This window comes from Salmo trutta, chromosome 14, assembly GCF_901001165.1.
Source record: "Salmo trutta chromosome 14, fSalTru1.1, whole genome shotgun sequence".
Lineage (NCBI taxonomy): Eukaryota > Metazoa > Chordata > Actinopteri > Salmoniformes > Salmonidae > Salmo > Salmo trutta.
In genome coordinates this window covers 12,908,326-12,927,570 of record NC_042970.1, presented here as the reverse complement: position 1 = coordinate 12,927,570, position 19,245 = coordinate 12,908,326, and the positions used below count along the sequence as shown (strand labels likewise).

Sequence of the window (19,245 nt, the reverse complement as noted above, 5' to 3'; positions counted from 1 at the left end):
ATAGCTGGTAGGTAGTTAGCTGGCTAGCTTGAGTTGAGGGATTCCAGATCTGAAGTAAATAGAAATACTTTAGGAAAAAAAACAGATCCACGCCACATTGGGTGAGGCGGGTTGCAGGAGAGTATTTAGAAGTTGAGGTTTAGGAAAATATTTTTAAAAGATATGCGAAGAAAAAGATCTAAAAAGATATATACAAGGGACACGACAGGACAAAGCCAAAGACGTTTGACTGCTACGCCATCTTGGATTTAAGTTTTTACTAAGCCTTTCTCTGTTAAAGCTTTAAACTGGTTTAAAATAAATGATGTCATGGTTTAGTATTACAGTTATACATGCACAAAGTCCTAATGCAGTGTTTTTCGAATTTAGACCAAATAGACAAAACCCTTTTATACAACTGGGAAATTCAAGGGAGACTGATTATCCCTCCAGGGGTTTTGACCCTCCAATTGGAAAATGCTGCGCTATAGTAGCTTTACTTTGATCCTCAGCTGGCACCAACTGCAGACAACTCTCAAAGCCTGAAACACCCACTCAAGAAAATCACTATTTACTGCACTCAGAATGAAACGTTTCATTAGATCAGTAGATTATGCTATGTTTCAACCATTATATAATCACATTTGTGAATCAATTATTATTAGGCCTAATGTTGATGTTTTCTACATGGAGGTGCAAGAGTAATGCCATTTTTCAGCAGTTAGGGTTTCTCTGAACTGCAGGTTTGATGGAATTCCATCCTACCATCTCTTGTGAAGGATTTGTTTGTCTGGACAGATCAATGTGTTGCAGCTGATCATAAAACCATGCCTCTGATGAGCCCTGACATCATTACTATGAAATGCAGGTATTGAGATTGAATATTGATTTAGCATTTTCCTCATCAATCCCATGCTGCTACAGAGGTTGACCCTTCAGTTCAGACACTTACATTAAATGTTATTTGAGGCCATTTTATATCATGCAGAATACTAGTGCTGCTCTTGAGATATACTGTGAGGTTATTATTGACACCTTTGATAAAAATGAGCAAAAATGACCTTATAAAATAATAAAATAAATAATTCAAATATTGTATGCTCCAAAAAAAATGGGACATTATGTTATTTTATACTAATACAATTGCTCAGAGAAAGAGATTTTTCAAGTAATACTTTTTTTCTCAAAAAGGTTAGGGCCAAAATTATTGACACCCCTAAAGATTCTTATAAAAAAAATTGTCAAAAGTGTAGTATCCTATGTGGTCCCATATTCCAAACAATGACTACATCAAGCTTGTGACACTACAAACTTCTTGAATGCATTTGCAGTTTTTGGCCATCGAAGAGCCTGTCAGGTGTCAGTGTGCAGCGGTTAGGACGGAGTCAGGCGCAGGACACAGAACTGAGTAAAAGACGTACTTTACTCAAAAAGAAACAACACTAATTTCCACACAGGGAAAAACACACCAGCTCACGGAAGTCTTGAACACTAAACAAAGAACAAACATGCACAAAACCATGTGGGAACCAGAGGGTTAAATAGGGAATCAATTTTAACGTAATGGGAGCCAGGTGTGTACAATCAAGACAAAACAAATGGAAAAATAAACGCAGATCGGTGACAGCTAGAAAGCTGGTGACGTCGACCACCGAACGCCGCCCGAACAAGGAGAGGCACCATCTTCGGCGGAAGTCATGACAGAGCCAAGCATTTGCTTGCGTTTCAGATTATTTTGTGCCCAATAGAAATGGATGGTAAATAATGTATTGTGTCATTTTGGAATCACTTTTATTGTAAATAAGAATATAATATGCTTCATGTTTAAACACTTCTATGTTTATGTGGATGCTAACATGATTATAGATAATCCTGATTGAATTGTGAATAATGATGAGTGAGAAAGTTGCAGAGGGTCAAAGATCATACCCCCCAAGACATGCTAACCTCCCCTGTTATTGGTAACATTTTAAGTTAGGGCAATTTTTTTAAGTATAAATTACAAACTTTATAAGCTCTTTTAAACCTCAAATAGCCTACACTTGGAAATGTCCTGCAACAACAGGGTGATCAAATTAAGATCTAACATTTGTATGCCTGCTGTGTTCTGATAAAATGGGAACATTGACAATATACCTAATATTGGCAGCATCTTTAGGCTACATCTTAGAAATGGCTTCATTTGAAGCAATATTATTACTGCATACGGTAGTCTGGACAATAGGCCTACATATTACTGACACATTTTATACAGAAACAGAAGGCAAAATTCAGTGTAGCCTACTGTTAGTGACATTTGGTGAAGCAGGTCTGATTAAAATATGTAATATGCAATCATGTATAACTTAATTTCATTAGGACTAAATGTAGGCCTAAAAAAGCAGTGATTGTGGTATAATGTGTATGTGGTATGAGTAGGAGATTGATCTGATTATTCTTCATGAATCATTATGAGCTAAGAGGCCAATGAGATAAATGCTGTGTCCATGCGGGTAATATTTGTATAATCCGTCGATTGAACGGAGTGGGCTAATTTCAGCACCATGGAGAGCAACATTTTTTTGGCTGAATGGTAGGCTATTTTCAAAAACAAGTACATCTAATGTAGAAATTACTTCTAGCCCCTTGTAATAGACAGTTCTGTCATTTAAATGGAATTGTCATCATATTAGACAGTAGAAATGCACAGGAAAACGTATTTTTCCCTCTTTGTACTAGCCTACATTTTGATGGTAGGGAGTAGACAGTGGGTTTTGTGATAGTTAATCAGTTTTGTAATAATGTTTTCAATCAGGGAAAATATCAAATGTGATAACAATAGGAACCCAATATATTTTGGGAATTTGCAGTTATCCCTTCATCATATTTGTTGTTTCCGTTTCATTTACAAGGTGTGCAGGTCGCCAAGCGGTTAAGAGCGTTGGGCCAGTAAGCGAAAGGTTGTTTCGAATCCTAGGTGAATAATCTGTTGATGTGCCCTTTAGCAAGGCACTTCAACCTAATTGCTCCTGTAAATCTGATAAATGACTAAAATGGAAACAAATGGAGATGGCATGCGCCTGCTGGTGTTTATGTGTTTAAGTTCCAACTGGGTGGAAGTGTGTCAGATATGCGCGCCGTGGGCGGGAATAGACCTGTGTTTATTAACCCCATTGTGTGCTTCGTGGGGCGGAAACACTTCACAGTGGCAACGAGCGGAGATGATGAGAGGGGAGGGAAGTCGCGTCGCTTGAGCGTCTGCTCTGCGTGTATGGGGGGTTTGGCTAGAGGAGGCGCGGCGCACTCTGCCCTCTCCATACCACCTGTATGGATGACCACTTTAACCTAATCGACTCACCCCGCTCGGTGAGACACAGAGGCAACAACGTTGAGAACCACGGTTACTTCGAGACGGAGAAGGGCGTCATGACAGTCGAAAACATGTTGGAGGAGTCAGTGGCGCTTTCGAGCCACCTGTCCGTGGATCGATATGAGCGAGAGCGTGGACGCGATTGCTGCGAGAGGGTGGTTATCAACATTTCAGGTTTACGCTTCGAAACTCAACTCAAAACTTTCAACCAGTTTCCGAAAACGTTGCTCGGGGACCCCAGAAAGAGAATGCGTTACTTTGACCCACTGAGGAACGAGTACTTCTTCGACAGAAACCGACCCAGCTTTGATGCCATTCTCTATTATTACCAGTCAGGAGGGCGCATACGGAGACCTGTTAACGTGCCCATTGACATCTTCTCTGAGGAGATCAATTTCTATCAACTCGGGGAAGAGGCTATGGAAAAATTCCGAGAGGACGAAGGATTCATAAAAGAAGAAGAACGTATTTTACCCAATAATGAATTCCAAAAGCAGGTTTGGCTTTTGTTTGAATACCCTGAAAGCTCTGGGCCAGCTAGGGGAATAGCTATCGTCTCAGTGCTTGTCATTTTAATATCAATTGTTATATTCTGTTTAGAGACCTTGCCTGAGTTTCGGGATGACCGGGAACCTATCCAGTTAGCACTTACAGTCAATGGGACGGCCTCCTACCACGCAAATCCATTCACCGACCCTTTCTTTGTGATAGAGACACTTTGCATAATCTGGTTCTCTTTTGAGTTGCTGGTCAGGTTCTTCGCGTGCCCCAGCAAATCCACGTTCTCAAAAAATATCATGAACATCATCGACATTGTCGCCATATTTCCCTACTTCATCACTTTGGGGACAGAACTGGCTGAGAAGCAGGGTAATGGTCAACAAGCCATGTCCCTGGCCATTCTCAGAGTGATAAGGCTCGTGAGAGTCTTTCGCATCTTCAAGCTCTCCAGGCACTCGAAGGGCCTACAGATCTTAGGGCAGACGCTAAAGGCCAGCATGAGGGAGCTTGGACTGCTGATATTTTTTCTTTTCATTGGAGTTATCCTTTTCTCCAGTGCTGTTTATTTTGCCGAAGCCGATGACCCATCCTCCAGTTTCACAAGCATCCCAGATGCGTTCTGGTGGGCTGTGGTCACCATGACTACTGTCGGATATGGAGACATGCACCCTGTGACAATTGGTGGCAAAATTGTTGGGTCATTGTGTGCTATTGCCGGAGTGTTGACTATTGCTCTCCCTGTGCCAGTTATTGTCTCCAACTTCAATTACTTTTACCATAGGGAGACTGATGGAGAAGAGCACGCACAGTACTTGCACGTCAGCAGCTGCGAGCACCTACCCTCAGCCACAGAGGGGCTGAAAAGGACTCGTAGCACGTCATCTCTGAGCAAGTCAGAATATATGGTTATAGAGGAGGGCATCAACAGTGGGTATAAACAGCCCAACTTCACCAATGAGAATAACCAAAACTGCGTGAACATCAAAAAGATATTCACGGACGTGTAAATGCTTTCATTTTATATGATGGAGATATAGAGTTACGACTACTATTTTTTTCTATGATAGCTAAACTAATCGTGATGTGTCGGTACATATCTGTCAAGTGGAGTGTGCTAGTGTGCCACAGAGGTTGCAAAGCGTACTGTAATCTTACAATTCGTCCTTGAGTCCAAAACAGGTGTTGATGTTCGGTAGTTCGGTAGGTTGTAAGTGTTGCATATTTATTCCCGAATCGAAACAGTGTTGTCGTTGTGTCTTTTAAAGGGAAACGTTCGTTGGCTTATCAGTGTTCAGTCTTGTCATTAATAGCAATACAATATAATCTACAATGTCTGTAGGATGTTGCTTACATCGGATGATGACAAACATAGGCTATGCTTGAATGGGCAACATATGCGTAATGGAAATATCATGGACATACAGTATCATAGCCTACGAGAGCAGGCTTTTAGCATTACAGCCAATACCAAATAAAACAAGAAAATGAAATTACCAAGACTCGGGAATGTCTTTGATAAAATATCTCCATGTAATTTGAATGTCTCATTACCCGTTAAATGGGCTAGAATAATTGTATAGCCTACAATTGACAGTGGTAGTAATTATTGGTAATTAATGGATCTAGTCATAATTCCATCCAAACACATCGTCAGGACTACATGGAATTTATTTTCCTACAAAACATGCCTTCAAGACTATTTCCATCATGGAGGATAGTGTGAGCACAATGATGAAGACATGGACACATTGCATATAATGCGCGTGGATGGAAGAAAGAAGAACAGCAAAGTCCCGCCTCCTGGATGCCACTGAGCCTTGTGATGCAGTCTCCATGACGACTACAGTTTCCTGGGTAACCCCGTTAATATTACCATGGTATCGCTCTGCGTTTTCACAGAAACCCTCCAGATGGATGAGCAGCCCGCCTTGAAAGCGAGAGCAGAGCCCTCCGTGAGTCTTAATATGGTAAACATGTAGACCTAATGAAACAACCGTTTAAAAAATCTGCAAAAAATAAATGTCCACTCACTGTCAACTGCGTTTATTTTCAGCAAATTTAACATGAGTAAATATTTGTATGAGCATAACAATATTAAACAACTGAGACATAAACTGAACAAGTTCCACAGACATGTGACTAAGAGAAATTGAATAATGTGTCCCTGAACAAAGAGGGGGGGTGGTCAAAATCAAAAGTAACGGTCTGTATGGCCGCCAGCTGCATTAACTACTGCAGTGCATCTACTCCTCATGGACTGCACCAGACTTGCCAGTCCTTGCTGTGAGATGTTACCCCACTCTTCCACCAAGGCACCTGCAAGTTCCCGGACATTTCTGGGGGGAATGGCCCTAGATCTCACCTTCCGATCCAACAGGCCCCAAACGTGCTCAATGGGATTGAGATCCGGGCTCTTCGATGGCCATGGCAGAACACTGATATTCCTGTCTTGCAGGAAATCACGCACAGAACAAGCAGTATGGCTGGTGGCATTGTCATGCTGGAGGGTCAAGTCAGGATGAGCCTGCAGAAAGGGTACCACATGAGGGAGGAGGATGTCTTCCCTGTAACGCACAGCGATGAGATTGCCTGCAATGACAACAAGCTCAGTCCAATGATGCTGTGACACACCGCCACAGACCATGACGGACCCTCCACCTCCAAATCGATCCCGCTCCAGAGTACAGGCCTCGGTGTAACGCTCATTCCTTCGACGAAAAAACGCGAATCCGACCATCACTCCTGGTGAGACAAAGCCGCGACTCGACAGTGAAGAGCACCTTTTGCCAGTCCTGTCTGGTCCAGCAACGGTGGGTTTGTGCCCATAGGCAACGTTGTTGCCGGTGATGTCTGGTGAGGACCTGTTGTTGCCATCCTGTACCTGTCCTGCAGGTGTGATGTTCGGATGTACCGATCCTGTGCAGGTGTTGTTACACGTGGTCTGCCACTGCGAGGACCATCAGCTGTCCGTCCTGTCTCCCTGTAGCTCTATGTTAGGCCTCTCACAGTACGGACATTGCCCTGGCCACATCTGCAGTCCTCATGCTACAAATACCTCAAAAATGCTATAACTTCAATTTCTCAAACATATAACTATTTTACACCATTTTAAAGACAAGACTCTCGTTAATCTAACCACATTGTCCGATTTCAAAAAGGCTTTACAGCGAAAGCAAAACATTAGATTATGTCAGGAGAGTACCCTGCCAAAAATAATCACACAGCCATTTCCAAAGCAAGCATATATGTCACAAAAACCAAAACCACAGCTAAATGCAGCACTAACCTTTGATGATCTTCATCAGATGACACTCCTAGGACATTATGTTATACAATACATGCATGTTTTGTTCAATCAAGTTCATATTTATATCAAAAAACAGCTTTTTACATTAGCTTGTGATGTTCAGAACTAGCATACCCACCGCAAACTTCCGGTGAATTTACTAAATTACTCACGATTAACGTTCACAAAATACATAACAATTATTTTAAGAATTATAGATACAGAACTCCTTTATGCAATCGCGGTGTCAGATTTTAACATAGCTTTTCGGCGAAAGCACATTTTGCAATATTCTGAGTACATAGCCCGGCCATCACGGCTAGCTAATTTGACACCCACCAAGTTTGGCCCTCACCAAACTCAGATTTACCATAAGAAAAATTGGATTACCTTTGCTGTTCTTCGTCAGAATGCACTCCCAGGACTTCTACTTCAACAACAAATGTTGTTTTGGTTCCAAATAATCCATAGTTATATTCAAATAGCTCCGTTTTGTTCGTGCGTTCAGGTCAGTATCCGTGCGCATTTTGTGACAAAAAATGTCAAAATATTCCATTACCGTACTTCAAAGCATGTCAAACGCTGTTTAAATTCATTTTTATGCTATTTTTCTCGTAAAATAGCGATAATATTCCAACCAGGCAACGTTGTATTCATTCAAAGGCTGAAAGAAAAAAATGGAGAATTCACATGAACGCGCATCTCCAGTGTCACTGTTCCCAGCCTGACCACTCACAAAATCTCCTGCTGTTTTTTGCCCAGAGACAGGAGAGACGTCATTCCACTTTCTGGCGCCTTCTGAGAGCCAATGGAAGCCTTAGAAAATGTCACGTTACAGCAGAGATGCTGTATTTTTGATAGAGATGCCACAGAAGGAGAACAAATTGTCAGACAGGGCACTTCCTGTATGGAATCTCAGGTTTTGGCCTGCCATATGAGTTCTGTTATACTCACAGACACCATTCAAATTGTTTTATAAACTTTAGACTGTTTTCTATCCAAATCTACTAATTATATGCATATTCCCGTTTCTGGGAAAGAGTAGTAACCAGTTTAAATCGGGTACGTTTTTTATCCGGCCGTGCAAATATTGCCCCCTAGCACCAACAGGATAAGACAGGAGAAATACTGCAGATATAACAGACTGACACATAGATATAACCCCCGACACATAAACTACTGCAGCATAAATACTGGAGGCTGAGACAGGAGGGGTCGGGAGAAACTTTGGCCCCATCCAACAATACCCCCGGACAGGGCAAAACCGGCAGGATATAACCCCACCCACTTTGCCAAAGCACCGCCACCACACCACGAGAGGGATATGTTCATCCACCAACTTACCATCCTGAGACAAGGCCGAGTATAGCCCACAAAGACCTCCGCCATGGCACAATCCGAGGGGGGCAACCCAGACAGGAAGATCACGTCAGTGACTCAACCCACTCAAGTGACGCACCCTCCTAGGGATGGCATGGAAGAGCACCAGTTAGCCAGTGACTCAGCCCCTGTAATAGGGTTAGAGGCAGAGAATCCCAGTGGAGAGAGGGGAACCGGCCATGCAGAGACAGCAAGGGCGGTTCGTTGCTCCAGTGCCTTTCCGTTCACCTTCACACTCCTGGGCCAGACTACACTCAATCATATGACCTACTGAAGAGATGAGTCTTCAATAAAGACTTAAAGGTTGAGACCGAGTCTGCATCTCTCACATGGGTAGGCAGACCATTCCATAAAAATGGAGCTCTATAGGAGAAAGCCCTGCCTCCAGCTGTTTGCTTAGAAATTCTAGGGACAGTAAGGAGGCCTGCGTCTTGTGACCATAGTGTACGTGTAGGTATGTACGGCAGGACCAAATCTGAAAGATAGATAGGAGCAAGCCCCTGCAGTGCTTTGTAGGTTAGCAGTAAAACCTTTTCTACATTGTATAATAGTAGTGAAGACATCAACACTATGAAATAACACAAATGGAATCATGTAGTAACCAAAAAAAGTGTTAAACATATCAAAATATATTTTAAATTTGAGATTCTTCAAAGTAGCCACCCTTTGCCTTGATGACAGCTTTCACACTTGGTATTCTCTCAACCAGCTTCATGAGGTAGTCACCTGGAATGTATTTCAATTAACAGGTGTGCCTTATTAAAAGTACATTTGTGGAATTTCTTTCCTTCTTAATGCTTTTGAGCCAATCAGTTGTGTTGTGACAAGGTAGGGAAGGTATACAGGAGATAGTCCTATTTGGTAAAAGACCAAGTCCATATTACGGCAAGAACAGCTCAAATAAGCAAAGAAAAATTACAGTCCATCATTACTTTAAGACATGAAGATCAGTCAATGTGGAAAATTTCAAGAACTTTGAAGTTTCTTCAAGTGCAGTGGCAAAAACAATTAAGCACTATGATGAAACTGGCTCTCACGAGGAATGCCACAGGAAAGGAAGACCCAGTGTTACCTCTGCTGCAGAGGATAAGTTCATTAGAGTTAACTGCACCTCAAATTGCAGCCCAAATAAATGGTATGCATACGGGGAACTCCTTCAAGACTGTTGGAAAAGCATTCCTCATGAATCTGGTTGAGAGAGTGCCAAGAGTGTGCAAAGCTGTCATCAAGGCAAAGGGTGACCACTTTGAAAAATCTCAAATATAAAATATTTTTTGATTTGTTTAATTTGGATTTTCCATAATACATGACTCCATAAGTGTTATTTCATAGTTTTGATGTCTTCACTATTATTCCACAACGTAGAAAATAGTAAAATAAAGAAAAATCCTTGAATGAGTAGGTGTTTCCAAACTTTTGACTGGTAACATTAAACTTTACAGAATGGAGGCAGTTTTTTCTGTAGCCTATATCCAAGACATCAAATCAATGATAGCCACAATAAATTAATAAATACATGACTTAAAATGTTTTGGGTTGTGTTATTGCAAAAATGGGATCAACATAACATCAAAACGCAGTAATATATCAATATTTCAACAGCCCGTTCTAAATCTTAGCTATTTATTATATACCTATATTTTATTATCTGAAGAAAATGCAATCGCTCATCACAATTCCTTGTCATTACTAGAGGCTTATGCTTGATATCTCTCTGAGTTGGCATGCCAACTGGGGCTGACGTCAAGCCAAACTATTGTCCCTTGTTCTCCTCACGCGGCTGTGAACTGTCCCTCTCAAAACAAACACAAAGGCTATGCCAAAAATAGGAGCCGGCATTGGACATAGACAACCCATGCGACAGACAACAACATGCATATAATGTATGGCCAATAAATAATAAACGAAAACATAGCAAATGTCAATAATAAATATATATATACATAAACACATAAATACAATTAATAAGAATAGCATTTATTAATATTCGTATAATTATTAATGTTATTTTATTTTTTAGTACGATTATTATCCATGTCTGACAATTAATCACTTAAAACAACAACGAAGATGAGTAGCCTGATTATTCTGATAAATAATTCATCTTTAAAATACTATTATTGAGGTCTTTTGAAGTCTTTTGGAAGTTAAAATGTGGGAAGGACAGTGCTTGCACGCTGTAAAGTCAACGAAATATTGATTTGTTTTTCACCCGCGCAGGGCTTGGAGCTGTATGGCTGGTCACTTCCACAGTACTAGCACTGCCTCCCGCAGGGTGGTGTCCCAGCGCTGTTCTGCTTTTCCGTCTCTGTTAGGATTAATCATAGCCACGCTGCACCGTTCCCTTCCATCAAGGCTAATCAAACCCAATTCACCTACATTAAATCAGTTACGCATAATTTAGATTTAGTTCAAATGTAAATGGGCATGTTAGGGCCTAACTATCTCTGAAAAATACATTAACCTAGTTGAGAAACCATTTGTCATTTGTAAGTGATAGTGCTGAATGTGGGAGAAAATCGTAGGAGTCTAATTAATTGGTAGTTAAATGGGCTAGGGCAGAATTAGCTTCACAGATCTCTTTTTATGTCCTTATAAATTTACCCACCACTACTCTGAAAAGTCTATGTCCAAAACAAAGTTCAGTGCTGCCCTCAAGTGAGATAACATATGTAGGACAGGGAGGATACAAGCTTGTTATGTTCAACATTATGATGTCTAGACTTTTTTTTATTGTATAAAGTGCACATTATGATATCAAACATGCATAATGAAATGAAATATGAATGAACTAATAATGGCAGAATATGAAATTATTTATGACAATCCTAAATCACATGTAATTTCCCCCTAGTGGGATGGATATTTTCACTTGGCTAGATCAGATAACCTCATCTCAACCTACCAACAAGCATCGCCCAACCAACACTGCTGCAGCAGAACACATGCACCTGAAAGGTAGTGTACATCTCTCTCGTATTCTTCCTTTTGTTATGTGATGGATTATGTCTGCATGTCATTGAAAGATGTAAAAGCATGAAAGCTTCTTGTCTTGTACATATTACATAGGCATAAAAACTGCCTGAGTTTCACAAAAATAAAATAAAAAATGTAGTACATTAATCTCTTACCTCCACAGGCCTAGAGGAGAAATCCCCTGACTCATACCAATGGCCTCAAGCTCCAGCAGCACAACACCCCACCAACTGAAATACATCAAGATATAGAGGATCTCTATGGTTCCACCATCTCCCACACATACTGTACTGGGCTAGAGAGAGACCCCAGAGGCAAGGTGCCATGGACACAGTGCCTTCAGCTAAGACCTCAACACACCTCCCATGGACTGTCTATCAGAGAAAAATATTATGTGTTGTACTCTGTGCTGATCTCTCGCTCTCTCTCGCTCTCTTTCTAGTGTCTTAGATCTGGAATACAATCCCAGAGATGCCAGTGCAAGAAGTCACACTGTGTATGTGGCCCATCATAACTCCCCAGTCCCCATCAGGCCTGCGGTTGGTCCATGGCCGTCCCCAGTCCCCATCAGGCCTGCGGTTGGTCCATGGCCGTCCCCAGTCCCCATCAGGCCTGCGGTTGGTCCATGGCCGTCCCCAGTCCCCATCAGGCCTGCGGTTGGTCCATGGCCGTCCCTAGTCCCCATCAGGCCTGTGGTTGGTCCATGGCCGTCCCCAGTCCACATCAGGCCTGCGGTTGGTCCATGGCTGCCCCCGTCCCCATCAGGCCTGCGGTTGGTCCATGGCCGTCCCCAGTCCCCATCAGGCCTGTGGTTGGTCCATGGCCGTCCCCAGTCCCCATCAGGCCTGCGGTTGGTCCATGGCCATCCCCAGTCCCCATCAGGCCTTTCGTTGGTCCATGGCCCTCCCCCATCCCCATCAGGCCTTTCGTTGGTCCATGGCCGTCCCCAGTGGAGTAGAGGACTGAGATCATGTTTTTCAGCATCACAATGTATTCATGGTGTGTTGTCGTTGTCCCAGACAAATGTAAGCACATAAATGTGTCATCAATTCAGTAAGCTTTTGCCTGTTGAGTGAAAATATTGCAGTGTAACAAGTTAGGATTGTTTATCTGAAGAATGAATGTCATTGGGGAAATGTATTTATCACACCAACACACAAGCACACACACACGATTGCATCCTCCTCTCTTTCCCTTCCTCCTCCACTCTCTTCTCTCCTCTTTCCTCTGTCATCCTCTTTTCCCAATACAATATAATACCATGACGTCACAGGTGCAGGTGGCTTATCAGAAGTGCTGAGTGGCTTTGTTCTCTCTGGAAATAGGGTCCACTCTTCATTTCTCCCCACTTCAGTATTTCTATGTTTGGGAAAATGAAAACATGTCTGTGACTTACCCTGAGCTATAAATCACTTGTCAGTGGAGCTCAATTTGAATGCTTATGTGGAACACCTCAAGCTGCAGTTCAGTGCACCTCAGGAAGAAAAATGTATTTTTTTCTACTGTATGTTTAATACATTAGGTGAGGCATGTGATCCCATTTCTATTTAGTCAACTGAACATAATTACTGTACATACTGTACATTACGTGTGTGTGTGTGTGTGTGTGTGTGTGTGTGTGTGTGTGTGTGTGTGTGTGTGTGTGTGTGTGTGTGTGTGACTGGGAAAGTGTGTGACAGTATGTATGTGTGAATCTGAACATTAGTACAGACAGTATACATGTACGTTTGAGAGATGCCCAGCTGTAAAATGTAGATCGTCTCAGCTGGTACAGTACGCCTGGCCGACTGCACTCTGGAACTCTCAGCATCAGAGTGCTGAGAGACCCTTCTCAGGAGAGGCACTCTCTCTGTTGCCACTGTGTTGGAGGAAGAACACACACACACACACACACACACACACACACACACACACACACACACACACACACACACACACACACACACACACACACACACACACACACACACACACCATCCATATCATGGTTTAGCTGCACTTAAGGAAGCCAAGCCCCTCTGTGTTGTCAGCCTCTCACAGTGGGCTGGTCTTCTCTGTGGCTCGGTAGGGGCTCTCGTTGTAAGCAGACGTGTGTGTGTGTGTGTGTGTGTGTGTGTGTGTGTGTGTGTGTGTGTGTGTGTGTGTGTGTGTGTGTGTGTGTGTGTGTAAGTCATGCTCATCCAGAGGAGGCAAGGAGACCCCAGGCATCCCCCTCTACTCTCAGGCAGACATTCGCCACATGAAAGGAGTGAATCAGTAGCAGCAAACTATAATGATACAGGGGATGCAGCTGACATGCAGTGCATTCTGGGGAGAGAGAGAGTTAATTTATAGTACTACTAACTTCACCAACTGTACTGATGATTGTGTATATCTGTAACACTTCCTGTCTTAGCCCTAAAAAGTTTATAAAAAGCTATAGGGCTGCGGACAGAAATATAGTATGCTTCAGACATATTGCTATTATTACTCGATACAAATGGAAAACCATCCATCTACTCTTCAGAGGACGTCTAATGGCAGACTGGGGGATATTTATAAAATTCACTCTTCTGGGTCATGACTCTGCGTTCATTCAACACTTTGAGTCAAGACTAAGGAAGGCCCACAGACCATATCATGGGTATTGTACACATATCCTTTTCTCCCAAGGGATATAAATACCAAAAGCCAGTTATTAAAGAAAGGGTTTTACTCTAAAGTGTTTGATTTCTATTGTCCTGCTCTTTGGCCGTATGTGTAAAGATGATCCGCTATCCGATCAGTCTAAGAAGCGCGAATGAGACCAAGGATACCAGGGATATACAAAGAAAATGTATTAATACATTAACTGATCATTTAGAGGGGGAAAAAATACTCATATAACTTTCATTAACAAGTATAAATTACACAGTTGCAGAACTGTGTTGTCATCTTGACCTTTCTGAATGTGTTGTAATTTCTACCTATCAATAAAGTCTAGCAAAGCCTTAAGGTATTACAAGGCCTTTTTCATTGAACTGAATGTTTTAGTACTTTAGAGGACACTGTAGAATGCATCGACCTCTAGAAGGACATGCAAAGTCCTGTGTCACTGTGCTTTGACTTTACCTCTAATATCCCAGAGGAGAGGAGAGAGAGACTCTCCAGGACTGATCACAGAGCCTCCTACTTCTGCTTGATGAAACCCTAGGGGCAGTCACCATAGCAACAATATAAGACTAAGCACAACACTGTCCAATGGCAGAGGCATTTCAGGTTTGGATGTAGCAACAATAGTGTTATTAAACACACTGGCTGTACAGTATATAATCATGTTACTAAAACCGTTATAATTTAACAGTCATAATTTAATCTGGTGGGAAACACCTGATTCAGTTACTCAAGGTGTGAAAGATCAATTGGTTATTTAGTGAATCAGGTGTGATGGCACTAAATTGGGACAAAAACCTGCAATACTGCAGAAACAACCCCACAGAGAATAAATACTCACATCCAAAAGGGGTCAAGGGTTAGGGGCTAAGAGGTAAGAGGTAAGGGATAGCCAGTTGTTTCTGGCCCAGGCCCCAGCAACACACATTTAAGTTCCCTCATGGCACACAGGGAATCCCCTGTACAAATGTAGGATCTAAATTTGGTCACTCTTTTGTTGCTGAGAATTCTTTCTGCACAGCAGGAAATGCAGAGGAGCTTCGTGATTTACATAAATTCACTGAAAACCCGCACTAACGCACAGGCTTACCAAATATTAACAATATTCCACTTTTCAAGGAGCCTCACTTTGACCAGCTAATAGACCTAACCATCGATCAAGCAACAGTATGGACTAAATGTTCAAATCCAGGATTATTTTGCAGAGACAATACAGGTCAAATTAAGATCCTACATCTTATCAGTAGCATTGATTCAACCCTGCTTCTCACTGACTGGAGGAAGCAGACAGTCTGAAGGGCCTGAGTCATGCAGTGCAGCAGAGCCAAACTAAACTCACATGAGCTCATAGATAATGGTTCCCTGCAACAAAAGGTTAGTATACTGGTTGGTGTCTTAATTTGTTTCACTGTTTGCGTGGTTGTCAGAAATGCTAATGTTTTGGATTTGGCCTTTCAGTCAAATGTCACATTGGAATGGACTGTAACCTTTGATCTTTCCAACTTCTGCTGGATAAAATACATACTTTTTAATACAATCTGTCCGTACTGGGAGCGTGTTGGTCTATAGTGGTGTATCTGAGGTGAACTAGTCAGGCCACGAGGGAGTCTGCTGCTGCAGTGATATGAATGCCCTTGTGCTTCTTTCTCCTGGTGTTCTGGCTCTGCTCCACCGTCTGCTCCGTGCTCTCTCTCTTCATGCTGCCCGCACTGCTGTGGCTGTACGTGGTCCAGGCTGCAGTATGACTGGCTTGCTCTGGATCTCCCCCTCCTGTCCTCGCACCCTACACCAAATCAAAGTTTATTGGTCACGTACACATATTTGCAGATATTATCACAGGTGCAGCGGAGTGTTTGTGTTTATAGCTCCAACATTGCAGTATACCTAGCAACACAAAACAATGCACCCATAATGCAGCCCCCACCCCCCACCCCAATTTTATTTTCCTTTTCGAAATTACGAAATATCCGAACGAGCAATGTCAGAGGCCAGAATATAAATATTTCTATATTAGTGTGTATAGAAAGTATGGACAGTCTATGAATTGAAAAGGTGCATACCACACAGGGACACCACACAAGGACAGACCAGAGGGTACTTCTAAAATGTCTGACTATTACAGTACTTAACCTTGGGTCTCTTTGAGGAGTCTGTTCACCTAGGATGTCTACATTACCAGCGCCGCATGTCTAGTAGCACTCTGCAGTATGCATAGGCTCAGGCTACCTTGTTTTCCTTCAGTATCCTGTATGGTATGTATAGCACGTCCCCTAGCTGTACTCCTCATGGGACCACAAGATACTGCCCAGTAATAGTCTCTCTCTGTCCAACACAATAGTGTTGAAATTACTGATATCCCAAGGGGAGGAAGATGAATTCAGTCTCATTGAAAATGTATTGTAAAAAACGTTCTGCTTTGGGGTGCACAATCGCTAGCTGTCCTAAGGAAAAGGATGTTGATCTTATCTGTTGAGGGTATACCGACTACAGGAAGGTCATTTCAGTCCCAGTCCATTAGAACGAATGAAGATTTACAAGATGGACAGACACTAATGAGGGTATTGTAACTCTAATGAGGGAATTGTAACACTAATGAGGGTATTGTAACACTAATGAGGGTATTGTAACTCTAATGAGGGTATTGTAACACTAATGAGGGTATTGTAACACCAATGAGGGTAGTGTAACACCAATGAGGGTAGTGTACGTCTAATGAGGGCATTGTATCTCTAATAAGGGTATTGTAACATAATATTAGCGTGTTATAACTCTAATGAGGGTATTGTAACTCTAATGAGGGTATTTTAACTCTAATGAGGGTATTATAACTCTAATGAGGGTATTGTAACACTAATGAGGGTATTGTAACTCTAATGAGGGTATTGTAACACTAATGAGGGTATTTTAACTCTAATGAGGGTATTGTAACTCTAATGAGGGTATTGTAACACCAATGGGGCTTTTGTAACACTAATGAGGGTATTGTAACTCTAATGAGGGTATTGTAACTCTAATGAGGGTATTGTAACACTAATGAGGGTATTGTAACATAATATTAGCGTGTTATAACTCTAATGAGGGTATTGTAACTCTACTGAGGGTATTGTAACTCTAATGAGGGTATTGTAACACTAATGAGGGTATTTTAACTCTAATGAGGGTATTGTAACTCTAACGTAGTTATTGTTCACAAGATGAAATTACATAATCTTATCCAGCAGCAAGAAAATACATTTTCATGCAACATTTAACAAATGCAGGGAAGTGCATAATATCTAGATATAATCTGCCCCTCTCCACTGGGTCCTTACTGAATGCTCTACCTGATCTTGGCTGAGAAGCTATTTATGTCATAGAAGTTGGTATTTCTTTGAATGAAGGTGTCCTTGAATCTCTCTTTGAATCATCATTGTCCTTGTATCAGTGTAAATGTAAGGATTTTAAAGTATGTATTTAGTACTTCATTAACCAGTTACTGTGATTATCACTTTGAATTATGGACAGTAATGTTCGTTGATTATTTATACAGGCCAAAATGGTGATCTGAAGTGTGTGTGTGTGTGTGTGTGTGTGTGTGTGTGTGTGTGTGTGTGTGTGTGTGTGTGTGTGTGTGTGTGTAAGCATGTGGTGTGTAAGTGTGTTTAAGCGTGTATAGATTGCGTGTGTGTGCTGTTAAGCTCCTCAGAGTGGGCAGTGATGAGGCGCCGTCTTATAACAAGAGGCTATCAAGCGTGCAATGGTGCATTGCAGTGTCAATAGTCCTCTGCCTGGAACACACAGCTCCCTGCTCTCTGCTACCCTCCACACAAATAGACAGCCCTCCAGAGAATTGCAACGCTACTCAGGGTGAGAGAGACAAACTTGTACTGCATATTCAATAAGTCTAATTTTGCTAACACAAGCTATATGTAAATGACAGGGAACAGATGCATCAAGCACAAACACGAGTTGATACCAAACCAAAGTCACTAACTACACCGTATACTGTACTGCCGTACCACAGCACTATATGTCAATGGAACAAAGGTCTGAAAAATGGGTTGAGCTACCAGACATTATCTAAGAAAAGGAACCCATAAGATACAAAGCTTTAGTTTCACCACTCATCAAGCTTTTCTCAGCTCTCCTTCATATGGCCTGGTGGTATTGACTGATCAGGAGAAGTGGACGGGTGTGGAGTGACACACAATCCATACCCCTCAGATGCCATTCATTGTCATCAGCCCTTAGCCTTCTCCCCCACCACCACCTGATTGAAACGCACACCAAACTCATTTTGCCCGGGGGTTGCATTAGGTCTTCAACGTGGTCCGGAGGGCTGCACTGAAAAGGTGTTATATTTCCTTGCTGTCAAAATTAGCAAAAAAATAGTCCCCTACCCATTATGCTCCCTGCGAGTTGGACACAGTCAAGAAACCAGTCAGGTCACCCGTGATACAATTCAGTGTTTGACGTCCATCCATGTCTGATGGCGTGAGCACTGTTACCTTCAAGTAGGTTTCAGTTTTGCTAGGGCATTGTGGATGGAGGGTGTCGGATGGGAGTGAGCATCTGCATCTGGTTCAAAAGCTTGCATGTTCAATTTCAGTGACAGAAAGTTGTTTTTGGCATTTTTGTTTAAGCCTATCCCAAATCTTTACCCTTATCTTAACCATTCGGAGTTAATGCCTAACCTTAAGAATTTTGTGTTAATGCCTAAACTTAATCCTAGCCTTAAAAAATCTGAGTTAATGCCTAAACTTAACAAGAAACTGTCACGCCCTGATCTGTTTTACCTGTCCTTGTGCTTGTCTCCACCCCCCTCCAGGTGCTGCTCATCTTCCCAATTATCCCCTGTGTATTTATACCTGTGTTCTCTGTATGTTTGTTGCCAGTTTGTCTTGTTAATTCAAACTTACCAGCGTTTTTCCTGTCAGCTCCTATCGTTTCCCAGCCTCTCTTTGCTAGTCCTCCCAGTTTTGACCTTTGCCTGTCCTGACCCTGTACCCGCCCGCCTGACCCCTCTGCATGACCCTGAGCCTGCCTGCCGTCCTGTACCTTTGCTCCACCTCTGGATTATTGAACCCTGCTTGTCCGTGACCCTGAGCCTGCCTGCCATCCTGTGCCTTTTCCCTACCCTGGATTTTTCGACCCCTGCCTGCCT

The 19,245-nt window shown here is 42.3% G+C and overlaps 1 protein-coding gene across 2 annotated transcripts; it reads left to right on the top strand.

The window, feature by feature from the left end:
• The first annotated feature begins 3,258 nt into the window (after positions 1 to 3,258).
• On the top strand, positions 3,259 to 13,089 carry LOC115207426 (potassium voltage-gated channel subfamily A member 3-like). 2 transcript variants are annotated; one of them, XM_029774496.1, is made up of 3 exons: positions 3,259 to 5,029; positions 11,350 to 11,453; positions 11,635 to 13,089. In XM_029774496.1, the coding sequence occupies exon 1, from the start codon at positions 3,286 to 3,288 to the stop codon at positions 4,834 to 4,836; it is 1,551 nt and encodes a 516-aa protein (XP_029630356.1). In that variant the 5' UTR covers positions 3,259 to 3,285; the 3' UTR covers positions 4,837 to 5,029; positions 11,350 to 11,453; positions 11,635 to 13,089. The 2 variants fall into 2 exon arrangements, with proteins under 2 accessions (XP_029630356.1, XP_029630355.1); XM_029774495.1 differs by having other exon boundaries at positions 3,259 to 5,796.
• The last annotated feature ends 6,156 nt before the right edge of the window (positions 13,090 to 19,245 follow it).

Excerpts from the sequence above, each read along its gene's own strand:
- LOC115207426 (XM_029774496.1), top strand. The coding sequence starts at position 3,286 with ATGGATGACCACTTTAACCTAATCGACTCACCCCGCTCGGTGAGACAC.